The sequence below is a fragment of the Oenanthe melanoleuca genome, chromosome 2, assembly GCF_029582105.1.
Source record: "Oenanthe melanoleuca isolate GR-GAL-2019-014 chromosome 2, OMel1.0, whole genome shotgun sequence".
Classification (NCBI taxonomy): Eukaryota; Metazoa; Chordata; class Aves; order Passeriformes; family Muscicapidae; genus Oenanthe; species Oenanthe melanoleuca.
Window position 1 is genome coordinate 80,508,732 of NC_079335.1, and position 14,038 is coordinate 80,522,769.

The window sequence follows — 14,038 nt, forward strand, 5'->3', positions numbered from 1 at the left end:
AATAGGTCACTTTTAGATACGCTGATTTAGCCTCAAACAGAATATTTTTAAAAGCTGGAAACGTGTCTTGTTCGTTAATATTGATAATTCTATACCACAGTGCATTTCTTCCCTTCTACTTTCCAAAATCTGGAGGCCTAATTAAGGAAGCTTAAAAGCAAAACAACAGCAACAGATTTGGTCCTTTGTGATCTAATGCATTCGTTCTCTTGCCAAATGTTGAAAAATAAGCTTATGCAACTGGGAAGGGGGAGCAGAGGGGAAAGAAAGGAACATCTTCACAGCTTTAAAGACTTTTCTCTGCATAATGTTGTCATGATGGTTCTGGAACTGGCACAATTACTTGCACAGCAAATCTGCCACTGTTTGCTATTTAAATGTCACATGCAGAAGGACAGGGCAAAGAATGTCAGTGAGGCGACTTGATGAGGGCATTCCTCATTTGCCACTTCCAAAAGCTAAAAAGCTATTCCTTTAATGTGGAAGAGAGAGAAATGTTATGCATACGGTATTGGTGGGACTTGCTGTTGTGAGGTTTTTGTTTGGGATGTGGTCTGCTGTTGGATGCTTCTAACAGCTAAACCTAACCATTTTTCAACATGTGAAATTTCTGTTGTGGGCACTGCCTATGACACAATTCAGGACATGGATGGTTTGGCTGGAGTATAAAAGGATTAGCAGTCCTCTCTTTTCCAAGGCATGCAGTTAAAATGGGATGTGACGGTCTGCCTTGGAAATTCAGTATTGCAGAGCTTATGCATTGTGGAATTTTATCTTCTTGGAAATAGTGTGCCCCACTGGGCATGCCGGGATGAGTTATCTGATCCCACAGACCTTCTCCCCTCCTGGCTGCAGGAGAGCAGGAAGTGTGTCAACAGCTTCATGTGGTAATAATTTCCTGCTTTAGTGCTTGGTTGGATGGGGCAGGTAGAGAGGTGATGAGGGACAGGGGCTGTAAATAGAGTGTGTCTGTGTAGGTGGGGAGAGATGTACTGGCACAGAGCCTTGTGTGTCTGCACACCATTGACCAGAGTTGGACAGCTGTGTTGGAACTGTTGTTGTGTGGGCTTAGGTGCCTACACACACAAGAATCCTACTGTTGAAAATACGAGGAATGTCCAAAAATAGGATTTAAAAGCTATGAAATTTAAGAGTTTTCTCTTGCGTGCTTTTATATTTTCCTTTCTCTGTTTCAGTCACCTCTGTGTTAAAGTCTGTAATGGAAGTGTGTGGTGGTCCAAACAGCTAGCCTGTGAAAAAGGAGAGACTAAATGATGATGTCAGTGTACATTATGTTTAAAACATGGTAAAAATAGCAAGAATAGCAAATTCAACTGATAAGCATGTGCTGTCATGTTGGCCTTATTCCTTTCATGTCAGCGCAGAATGCTCTCTTCATACATTTATTTGCACTGTGGAGCTAGCAGAAAATAAAAACAGATTAGAATTTAGCTTATACTATACAAGTGATGCAGGAGCCTCTATAGCTGTAGTCTCCATCTTTCCTCAACTTACATAGAGATCTATTGAAGCAGCAGTACAAAATTATTGGTTTTGCTTTTTGCTTTCTTTTCTCTGAAGTTATCTAGTTCTGACCATCTGCCTCAGTCTTGTAATTATTTTTTCAGTGCAAATTTGACAATTGTGTACAGAAACTGTTGTAAAAGGGGAGTATGAGCCCTGTAAAGAGGACAAAGCTGATCTGTAATTCCAGTGATACTTATTTCTGATGAGGAGAAAAGATCTGAGTTCTGACCAGATACATGGTGCTACAGATCACATTTATATGTATAAATTCTACAGAATCTAGAAATTAATTTCTGACCTTTGCAGTTCTGCTAAAATATTTCCAAAATAGGAGACCAAGATGATTAGGTTTTGGATGTGTTTTACAGAAATTTTGCTGAGGAAGTGCAGTGAGGAACAATTGAGTGTTAGTGCTAAAGATGTACCTGTTTTCAGCTGTGCTTCATTTGCCCTTGAGATAGGGATAGATCATCAACCATGGGACTGCTTTTTCCTTCAGCACATAAGATTCTGCTTATTAATTCAAGTGGTGGGAAATAAGGCATATCCACTTGTACCTTCATCTTTATTTCAGATACTCTCAGATGTTAGTGTTTGGCTTTTTCCTGTCAGCCAGGAGGAGTTTTGTGAGAAACTTCCGCACCAGCTTCATTGTGAAACACAGACTTTGCAGAACTTTTTAATATAAAATACAGCTTCTAATCTGTACAGAAGGCTTGAAGCCACTGGTATAATGGTTAAGTTAGCCCTACATTGTATTTGCCTTGGCTTGCCCTCCAGGTGATTGACCTATTTCATATGTATTTCTGGATACTGTAATGAGCTGTCTTCACAGAGTTCATCACTGCAGTGATTTTTATTAACAAGCTTCAGTTGTTTCTGGAGGCACTAGGGGCAGGCTTTTCTAATGCTTACTGGTCAAAATGGCCTCAGAATACCTTTTTGCAGAGCTTTGATCACAGAGCAGCACCAGTGCAGAGTGTAGGGAAAAATCACGTGCAAGGATAATGGTTTATTTTAAGTTATTTGGAATGCTACCTGTTACAGTGCGGACAATTCATACTTTTATGTCACTGGATGTACTGTCTCTTCTCCAAGTGTCTATTAAGCCCTCTAAGCAATGGATAACCTTCCTCTGGAGGACTACAGTGGAGAACTTTACTTTTCATGCAATTTGAATTTCTAGATTAGTATTTTTTGCTTTTACATTTTGCTGTTGGTTATCACCTGTGATCATTCTACAGGGAATGATTGTGTGCAACAAACAGACTATTTGTGTTGAAGTTAGGAATTTCTGACATTTCCTTTTAGCTTTATAGTCTTGGTCTATGTGTTTGAATGTACCATTGTGATTCTGGGCTGCCTATTTTTGTGTGTGATGGGGACAGGTTGGAGGTCAGGAATGTGCTGGCTGGGCACTGAGAAGGTGTCCATGAAGTAGTTGGTTTGTTTCTTATGCCAGTTGAACTTTGGAGGCTGGAGTCTTTATTCTAATATGACCTAAAAATTGGTTTAGTGTACTGCCAGCATCAGTGGGCATTTTTTGACAATAGCCTTTAACCAAAGCTTGTTTTCTTTGAGAATAACAATTTGGATTTCTTCACACTTGAGACTAAGCAGCACAATTAGCCTGTTGGAAAAGTTGATTTAACATCTAGTCAAGAAAAGAGAACCTAGAAAGATTTTCTCATTTTTGAAGTGTGGGTCTTTGTGGGTCTTTTTTTGAGCTGACCCTTACTTACAGGAAATATGATGAATCTAAGTTTAGTACAAGGAAACCATTTTTTTCCCCTAATACCATAAAATGACAATGCTGAGATAATGCTTTTGCTAAAAATAGATCCCTAAAAATAAACCTACTGCTTCCTTTTGGTGGTGATTACAAGTACTCAAACATAAACAAACCTCTGGTTTCCATGTGGAACTTGACTTCCTTTTCTCTGTGTGCACGAAATCTTCAGTAGTTGGGACCTTTGCTCTGAAGTCGTATCTGGTCATTCTTGCTGTCGGTGGCTTCTTATCATCTCAAGTGTGAAAGCAGAAGATTGTGCAAAACAAACTTGAAGCCAGTTTTGTTGCTCTTTTGATGATAGCACGTGAAAGTGTTCCTCCTTCTCTTTCCATGCAAAGCCTATTCTTTTGTGCCTTTTGTTATTAGAGGTTAGTTGACATTTTGGAAATGAACTTCTGGGTGTGTTTCAGCATAGTCAGTCTCTCTTAATGGTTCAGGAGGAAAGCCTGGTATTTTGTCTCAGCTGATAAATTTTGCATGTCTAAATAGTTCAGCTGATTTTGAATTTAATGGTGACTTCAAGATCTTAATTTGTGTTTTACAGAAATTATGGTTTCTTTGTTTTTTGTTTTTTTTTTTTCTTTTGCTAGGATTTAGAGAGTCTGTGGTTCTTGTTTTGGGCTTGCTGCCTTCAGTTAATAGTGGTTATTGAAGTATTGCAGCCAAGAGTGAGAACAGAAAACTAGGTATCGCCCACACATTTGGAATAGCATTCAATACTGTCTTTTGAAGCCTTAAATCAGGTTCTGGTATTATTGAATCTGAATTTGTGCAGCTCTTGCATAAATGTGGGAAAGCATCACCTGGAAGCTCAGTGAGGTGTTGCATATGTTACCTTTTAAGGTGTATTCAATCCAGAAGGATCCCAAAGTATTTTCAGTAATCTCTGGAAGTGGAAGAGTAGAAAGAGGGATAATGAATATAATGTTGCTCTGAATGGAGCTCAGGGGAACCAAGTGAGCACGTACTCTAAGATGTGAGGGGATTGCAGGGACTGACATATTGCAAAGTATTTTGGTATGTGTAAGGTGATAATGGAGCTGGTGTGAAACTGATGGTGGTAACACTGAAAGCCTTTCCAAGCAAAGTCTAGCTTGGACTAGGAAGAAAGGAGGGGAATTACTAGCAAAACCTAACTTTAGGGACATTTACTCTCTTTAGGTCTTTTCTGTAGTCGGTGGAGAAGGATTAAAGTCTCCAAGGAGAAGAGGGAGTGAATGCTGGAGACCAGTTTTAGGCCACACACCAGTAGAACTATATCCATGATTATTTGTGTTGCAAAACACTTGGGCCAGAAGGCCTTTCTGAGTTACAATGGTATAATGGCATGAAAAGAGTTCATCTCACTATAGAATTAATCCATATGATACAGCTGTGTCAAAGAACCTAGGTCAGAAATTGAGGACCTAGCATAATCTCTGGCTTAACACAAACAAAAAACCCCACCATTCTCTCCATGTGGGACTGAGGAGACTCAGACAAGTGAACTTTCAGTGTAAGTCTTACTGGCAAGAGTCTGAAATCTATAGTGTGTCATAGAGTGGTTTGAGTTGGAAGAGACCTTAGATTATCTAGCTTCAAAATCCCCACTGTGGGCAGGGACACCTTCCAGTAGACCAGGTTGCTCAAAGCCCTATACAATCTGACTTCAAACCCTTCCAGAGACAGGGCATTCACAGCATCTCCGAGCAACCTTGGATTATCTTTGTGACCTTTCTCTGGACATGCTTTAAAAAGTTCACATCTTTATTGTGTTAGAGACCTTAAACCTGGATGCAGCACTCCAGGTGGGGTCCCACAAGGACAGAGTAGAAGGGGAGAATCACCTCCTTGCCCTCCTGGCCACATCCTTTTCATGCAGCCCAGCCTGTGGTTGGCCTTCCTGGCTGGGAGTGCACGTTGTTGGCTCATGTCTGGCTTTTCATCCACCACAACCCCCAAGCCCCCCTCCACAGGGCTGCTCTCAGTGATGACTTCTACCAGTCCGTACTTAGGTCTAGGGTCGCCTCCTGACCCAGGTGCAGCTCCTGGGACTTGGGCTTCTTAAACTTCATGAGCTCTCGTGGGCCTACTTTTCAGTCTTGTCCAGGTCCCTCTGGATGGCATCTCTTCCTTCTCTTGTGTTGCTGAGGGTGCACTTGAGCTCACTGTGTCATTGTTAAAGATATTAAAAAGCACCAGTCACAAGCCCTGTGGTCTCAGGGACACCACCTGACAGAGATCAGTGCCTGTATGGTTTGGAGATAAGGATGTTATGTGGGATTGTGTTGAAGGCCTTAGAGAAGTCCAGGTGGATGACATTGGTTGGTCTTCCCTTGCTGGCTGCTCCAGTCACTCTGTGATAAAAAGGCCACCATATTGGCCAGGCATGATTTGCACTTAGTGTCTTGTATGTGCCTTAGCATTGGTTCCATGAGGATCTGCTGCATGATTTTCCCATGCTGAAATGAAAAAACGCTGAAAAAAGGTCCTTACTGGAGGGCTGCTCATTGTAAAGTCTGTGTGCTTCACAGTACAGCAGCTTGTCTTTAAAAAAAAAAAAAAGTAACAGGAATAGTAAAAAGAAAAAGGGGTTTTTCTTAATTTTTTGAGACTGTCACCTCTTTTGACAGTATTTACAAATGAATTAGTTTCAGTCAAGCTGTTATAAGGATGTTAATATTCCTTGCTCAATCAAATGGAGATTCACATGTCTGAATTATAAATAGCTTAATGCTACAGCTAATTACTCTCACTTAACTCTAAGTTGCATCTTAAGCCTTGTCCTTGCAGGGATCTTAGTGTGAGCATCCCACTGTGACTACCTCCAAGGCAGAGAGTTGATATCATTCCCTGGGTAATATTGATACCAGTACACGATCTCTAAAAGAAGAGTACTCTTCCTCCAGAAGGAACAAAAGTACTTATATTATATTAGTGAATGACTTCAGATACTACCCAGCATTTCCAAATGACAGATGTTGAATGTCACCTTTTTTGTCAAATTCTTGCTGATCTTTGTTAAACTTGGGATGCCTACTTTCACACCTATGAATTTTTTTCTGGTCTCCTATAGTGAAAAGTAAGGGTGCCCAACTTCTGGTTAATCCCCTTCACGTTTTTCCTTCCCCACACGTTTGCTAATGCTGTTTTCAATTGACAGAGGTTTGCACAAAGGCCATAAGTAGAAGTGACCTGTTTGTTTATAAAACTTTGTACAGAGATAAGGAGAGCACAGAAAGAACAAGTTTAAATTATTTTTGTGCCCGTGAGTCTTGCAGGCATGAGATATTTGTACAAGAGGCTTTTGGCTGCTTCACCTGCAGAGGAGAGATGGGGTAAGAGTGCCCTGTGAGTGCTGCCACACTGGCATGTACTTCTGCCCTTTGTCTTAATAAGGAATTACTACTCTGATCTGTGGCAGTGCCTCTTGGGTTTGTGGAGCTGAGTGACAGGCTTTCAAAAAAAACCCTTTGCTGGGTTTTAAATTTTCTGTGCAAGGCCCTTAGCTTGAGTGGTGTGTATCTAATTTAACATTTGAAAGAAAACAAAAAGGAGATGCTGGAAAAGCCAGTACCCCTTTATCCTTGGGCTGTACCCATTTTAACAGCTGTCATTTAAAAATGAAAATATATGGCTTGAAAGAAAAAGCAAATGTTTTATTCCCCCCTCCCCTTCATTAAGTTTTCAGGCATGAGTTTGTTTACCAGGCTAAACAGTTCCTCAGCTCTTGGCTGTGGCTCAGGGCACCAGTGTGCTTCCTGGCTGTGGATGCAGCTCACTGGAGAGAGCCTCTCTGCTGAGCAGGGCTTTGATGTTTGAATAGAAAGGAGGATTAGGGTTTAAGGCAAGGTTGGTTTTGAGGTGAAGGGAACCTGTTTGCTCCAAGTTAGTTTAGGTATTTCAAGACAATGTATCACTGTTTAGTTAAAGCTTACACAGGCATTGGTGGGATGTAGTGATTATCAAACTGTTTAAAAACAAATCCTAAAGGAGAAAAATTAAACTGCCTTTGTATTGCATGTCTACAGCAGGTATAATTTAACACTGTCAACTCAGTTCAAACAGACTGGGAATTTGGCTGCCTGCACAGTGTGGGCTGTTTTGCTATTTTGTCTTCTGTTGAAGTCCTAAGCAGTAATTTCTTATCTGAATAGAGCTGTGGGGAATGGGATGAGAGTAAACAGGAAAAAGACATAATTACATTGGTTTAAATTCACACCACAGGTCACACCAAAAGATGTCCTTGTGTAAACAAGACTTGTGTTTGTCCATACAGCTGGGCTCAGCTGTACCCATTGCTGACATCCATTGTCAGCAACAGATCATTTTTGTAGTATAGCCAAGGCTTTAAAACAAAGAGGATAATCAGTCTTGTTGCATAGCTCAGTGACAGAGGTGTCATTATACTGATGGACAAAGCAAAGTGGTTTTTCAGTCCTGTGTAGCAAGAAGCATCAGGAATATGGGTTGATGCAAGTATTTTTCTGTATTTTTGTTGCCAGCTGATAAAGATTTACAGTGAACTCATATTGTATTTTCACAAGTCTTGAAATACTGTTTGCTTTTTAAAAATAGTATTTGGCAAATCTTTTACCAAATCTTTTTTATTTGAAGTGTTGCCTGGAATCTAGGCATGAGAGGTACTGCTGGCTTTTTTGAATAGTTGTTTTTATTTGTGTATTGTGTATTGTGGCACAAGTAACACATGTATAAAAAGTGAGCTTTCATATTAGGGAGACTCCTATTTCTTTGATATGTGTGCAGCTCTCAGATGGGGAGGAGCAGAAGGCATACCCCCTAACTGGGGGAGAGCACTCTGCATCAGCATTATTTGTGGTGGTATTTGCAGGATAAATCTGCATTTTGTTGCTGCTGTGGGAAAATTAAAAGCACAATGACAGGTTTTTGATGTTTGTAGTGGGTAGACCCAGGGCTTTTTGTAGTACATGTGCTGTATTGTGTATCACATCTTCAAAACTACAGTTAGTTTGCCATAGTCATCTGAAGACTGAAAAAAAATACAACTGTGTAGGCCTAGAATGCATAACTGAGGTTGCAGAAGGAACTGGGGGGAAAAAAAAAATCTTCCATTGGAATTTGCTGTTTGATGTACAAAATTTGGTGTGGCCGTATCCCATTATACTCCTCTGGTATTACAGTGGGGGCCACTGCAACACAATGATAGTAAAGTATTTAAAAATCATATCCAGGGAGTGGAGAAAGCAGCATATTTCATATTGTTTATTTGTATTATTTTGGTTTTTAAATATCCCAACTGAAAAACAGACTTCAAAAAGTGTGAGATCATGCTTTGTGTTTGAGCTGCATGGCTGTAGATGTTGCATGTCTGCAGAGATAAGCATTGACTCTACAGCCCCTGCTGCAGCTCCTGTCACTGAGAGCTTGTGATGTACCATCTTCTGAGAAGGCCATTGCCCCAGCCATTTCCTCAGTGTTATTGGTGCTGAAATTGCAGCAGTGGTTTCATGTGACACAAGTGCAAAGGGTCTGTGCAGTTTGGGATATGATGAGAAGACGTTTGAGAGGGATTGGTTTGGGCCATGGCAGCTTCTGCCTGTGGAGTTTTGAATTGTACTGCTTGTGGTTTTATTTTTATATATGTACATATAGCATATCAAACAGCTGTACTTAAGAGCTGTCCACAAGAAAACACCAAACAAGCCATAACAAGCAGTTAATGCAGGTTCCCTGTGTATTCAGAAAGCCTTTCCCTCTAGCAGTGCCACCACACCAACCCTTCACCATTTTTAAAGGAGCATGGATGTGTTGAACACATTGCAGATAACTTGTTGGGATATTTATTTACAGTGGGATGTTTTGGTTTTGTTTTCTTCCAGTGGAAGCACGACTTTCTACAGATAATGTCCTTTTTTTCTAGATGCATTTTATTCTTTGAGTGTGAAGGATATTCTACTCAGCATTTTCCCACCCTTTATCAGGTTATCTCTGCAGTGATTCTCCACAGTGAGTCAGGGAAATCCAGTGCTTTATTAAAGAACTTTTTTCTTTTAGAAAAAAAATATTTGCTTTTAATAAACAATGGCAAGCTCAAGCATGTGCAGTCTTGCTACATTCAAGTCAATTGCAGACAATTGCAAGGTTGATTTCAGAACAACATGATTTCAGAATTTCAATATTCAACTTCAGAATAACTGGTAAAAATTTCTGGTGAACAAAAGAAAGTATTAAGATGTTCTCGTTTTTTACTTTTCTTTGTTTTTCATCTTGTTGCTCTATTCTGTAGAAATTTGTTATAGAACAGTATTGAGCAATGAAAAGAGAATGACTATGTGTGTTTATATGAGCCTTCCTTGTAATGATTTGAGAGTTAATTCTTAGAGTACTGTTTAGTGGCAGAACCACTTTGATAAAATTAGAGTTGATTCCAGAACTGACACCTTTTAAAATAATGGTTATAACTTTTACAGTTATCTCTCTGGTCGAAGCATCATTCAATATTTGTCAATTGCATGAAAATATTAGTTAAATATGTTGTATAATAAAGGGATCCTTTTAAAAATCAAACAAAAAATTGTACAAACAAAAAAATTGTACATACAATCTGTAAAAACAAAATTACTTTTAGCTAGATTTATTTCTCAGGGTTTGACATCCTTTTTTGAGGCAACAGTAGAGTTTGTATATTTGATTTTGTTTGGCTGCATTATCATGATCCCCACTCAGAGTTACCATTTCTGGTTCTTGAGATATTTTTAGAGTAATCAGCCTTGCTAAGCACTGCTGGGTTGCTTATTGCTGTTCATATCACATTCCAAACAAGTAGTTGGAGCAACAGTGTATGCAAGCCTTACACCTGAAATTAAACATTCCTCCTTTTTAATTTAATGGGTGTCAGCAGTTTTTCATCTCTTGTGTTTGCAGTGTGATCAGAACTGTACAGTACTGGGCATAAACAGACTGAATACCCAGCATTCAGAGATGACAGCTCAGTATAGCCTATGAATAATTCTTGTCTCATACTACAAGGGGAAGAAAAATACTAGCTACAGTAACAAAGGGACTGAACTAATTGAGTAACAAAAATTCAAGCATTTTAATGGTTGTGGGAGGACTGCATTATTAATGGTTGCACTGGAGAAAAACACTGCACTGTATGTTCCCCTTGAAGCTTATGCTGTGTGTTTATAATAGCAACCACTTATCCTTGTAGCTTGCTTGCTGGAGAGGGAAAAAAAAAATTCTATGGTCTTCCTTTCAGTGGCAAGCTACTTCACTTACCTCCTCAAAACCTGATGCCTCTAGTGTCAAAGTACTTTGTGGCAGGGATTCTATCTCTGCCCAGAAGGTGTTCATCATCATCAGAGTTGAGAAGCTCTTATGTTGCTGGGCATTGATGAAGAGTTGTTAGGTCTTTTCCTCTTTTTTGTCCCTTAGATGTGGTGTTTGTACCTCCAGAATCCCATAAGAGGCCAGTGAAACGATAGCTGCTTTTGGTGTGAGCAGCTGGCAGAACACCATAACCATTTGAGAGCATTGTTGGTGTGGTCCCAGAAGTCTAAAATGGTGATGAAGTTGTTTGCTTCTCTTCCTTTGGTTCCTTTGGCCATGCCTGCTTCAAAAATGCCTCTCCTCCTTCTAGCATTTGGCTCCTCTTCCTTGCCAACCATCCCCACTGCCTTGGACTTCCTTGCACTACCTGTGTGGTGATGCTTTGCCATGTAGCATGTCTGTGACACTACCTTGTGAAAGAACTTTTTTAGTAGTGTTGGACAGAAAATACAAGCAATCTACATTGCAGCCTTGGGTTTGTTTTTGATTTTGCTGGTGATTTTTTTTTTTTTTTTAGTAAAGTCTCATAAGTAAATAAAACAGGAAGATGTAGTTCACCAAAATGTATCCTAGAGATATGGAGATATTGCCTTTACTTGAAGAAGTTGCCTGTAGGTCTCTGTGGAATGATGTTAGCTGTATGATTTTTTTTTTTTTTTTTTTTTTTTTTTGCCTTTATAGATTGTGTTTGTTTTACCTTCCTCTTTCTAGAAAACAGTGTAAAGGCTCCAAATCACAGTTTTGTTTTAGTCATATTTTTTATCACTTTTGGACAGTCTTCTAATTCATTGAGAAGAAATGAGTGCTCTGTGCTTTGCTGCTGGATTATTTTTTCTCCTTGGTAAGGTGTAAATGGGTTAACTCTTCTGTCATTTAATACCCATCTTGGATGTATGATACCAAGACAGTGGTGATGACTGCTAACCCCTCGCTTCCACTCACTTGGAGGAGAATGATACCCAAAGGGCTAAACTAAAGCTCATGTCAAATATCTTATTTTTTGGGGGGTTGTAAAGTATTGCATAACTTCATAAATGAAAATGGATTTATTTCATATGTTAATATGACAAACCTTTGCTCTTTTCTCCCTACTAGCTGTCTGTGGATCTGGTTTAAGCAGTGAGGTCAAGAAAGAGATCATGGCATAACTTACAGCAGTTGTGTATGCTTAAAAACCAGTATATCTTGTGCTGGTAGGGGTGAAGGAAATTCTCTTTTTTATATTATGGTATTAATATGTTGGTGTTGTACTTGATTTCCAGGTTGCATCACAACGCATCAGCTCAGTGGATCTTTCATGCTGCAGCCTGGAGCACCTGCCTGCCAACCTGTTTTATAGCCAAGACCTCACTCATCTCAATTTAAAGCAGAACTTCCTGAGGCTAAACCCCAGCCCATCCACAAGTAGAGCGCTTAGTGAATTACAAAGGTAAAGTGGTATGGTTCTGCAACTCTTCCTCTGTTCTTGGAGCCATGATCTGCAGGAACTTTCCTAAAATTTACTCCTCTTGGAAAATTGTCCTGACTGTAATGCTTCAGAAATTGGTTAACTTTGTGTGTTAGAAACAGACTGGCTTTCATGAGAAACTTAATGTTTTTCTTGTAAATAGAAGGATATTTTCAGCCCAAAATGAAATTTTAATAATGTGTTTTTATCTGCCTACTGAGACCAGACTGTAGTTCTTCAGCCTTTGACTCATGTGAGTATGAGTTGGCGAGCTGCCCATCAAAGGCAACCATTGTAGGTAGGAGCAGTACTGCATGTGACCAAGTGAAGAAGTGTTTTGTTACCCTCCCAAGCAAAGAAAGCTCTAATTTCATAAATTCAGTCTGGTTCCTGTCCTTTTTCTTCTTTGCTCAATCTTAATTCTTCTTTCTTAGTATCTGTGACCTTCCACTGCTTTCCACTGCAGCTCATCCGAGAATGTAACAAATGGGTAGACAGCAGCATGATTGGTGCTCAGAATGATTTAATGTATGTGTTCTGTGGAATCAGCAGGCTTTCTGTGTTCACAAAGATGAATGTTCCCATACTGAATATAAAGCTGTGATTTTAATTTCAGTGGTAACTGAATTGCAGAGTACCTCATATTTGTGGATGGTCCCGTTCAAACAAAATGTTTTGAACCACATTTCTAAATCCCTTCCTCTCTGAAAAACAACCGAAAAATACAAGATGAATTATGCGGGCTGTTGTATTTTTGTATCATTCCAATTTCATTTTGGAAAAACAAAAAATTTGGCATATTGAAAGATAAATGAATAAATGAACCCAGCAAGTCTGCTTCACAAACAAAGCAGGCAGCTATTCCAAGACCTTACGAACACAGTCTGGAAAGGAATTCTCACCAAACTCTAAATGCCACCATAGGTCTCCAGATAGCAAGTGGAATTTTAGCATAAGCTAGTGATGTATGTGGACAAATAGTCAATGTCTCATTTTTAATGGCTTCTTAGAATTTTTCCTTTTTAAATATCAGAAAGTGTAAAGGAGATACTTGATTATGCTTTGTCCATGTACCTACAGCTAATCTCTGTTTGGAATAGATTTGGATTTGTCCATGTATCTGCAGTTAATTCTGTTTGGGATTAGAAAGCATTGACAGTTAATGCAATGGGCAATGTTGATTCCCTCTTTAATGTTCTCTTGGTATTGCAGTTGTAGGAACAGCTGATGAGTCTTGCTGATAGTTAATAAACTGTTAAATTTTAATTTACTTACATGAGCCTGAACATAAAAGAGTGAAAGAGTTCAGGTGACAAAATATAACCCTCCTGTTTCCTGAGATTCTTCTGAGATGAGAATCTAGAGAAGTGGCATATACCTGAGATAGTGCAAAACTGATTGTCTCTCATTCTTCTGTGAGCTGGTCCTATTCTGTAAGCGAGTAACAGTCTGCTCTGCTTCCATTGCTTTGAGCTTCGCAAAACGGCACGAGGCAGGAACTTCTGGAGGGGGAAAAAAAAATTTAGGCTACACAGCACTGTTTTGGTGTATCTGAGTTGGTGCATCAGAACCTCCTGCCCTTGAAGTTTTCCTTTGTCTGCTTGATGTCCTCCAGCCTTATGTTCACCCAGCACAGGTGGCATTGCCTAGACGGGAGTAGCTGGAAGAAGCTGTTGCCACTGTTTCCATTGCTGTCCCAATGGGAAGGGCACTGTGAAGTAGAGGTAGTTCATACTGAGGGTTAGGAAAAGCAAGGCCCCTTTGGTTGTCTTTTGCCTCCCTGCTGCTACAAAAGCATGAGCCCTAGAGTGAATTCCCAAGCCATTCTCCTTCCTGCACTAAGAAACACAGAACTGGTTTCTCCTTTGGGTGAGAAAACTTGAGTTGCACTTCTGTTCCCAAAAAGCTTTGAGCCAGCTTGACTGCTAGTAAATCTGCTTTTCTTCAGTGAGTAAATGCACAAATGTCTAGAAAGAGGA

General features: G+C 39.7%; 1 protein-coding gene across 1 annotated transcript in view; it reads left to right on the forward strand.

The window, feature by feature from the left end:
* Positions 1 to 14,038, forward strand: part of PHLPP1 (PH domain and leucine rich repeat protein phosphatase 1) — a 135,189-nt gene that overhangs the window by 77,966 nt on the left and 43,185 nt on the right. Inside the window, 1 exon segment of the mRNA XM_056482815.1 lies at positions 11,875 to 12,041. Within this exon segment, the coding sequence (XP_056338790.1) occupies positions 11,875 to 12,041 (167 nt within the window).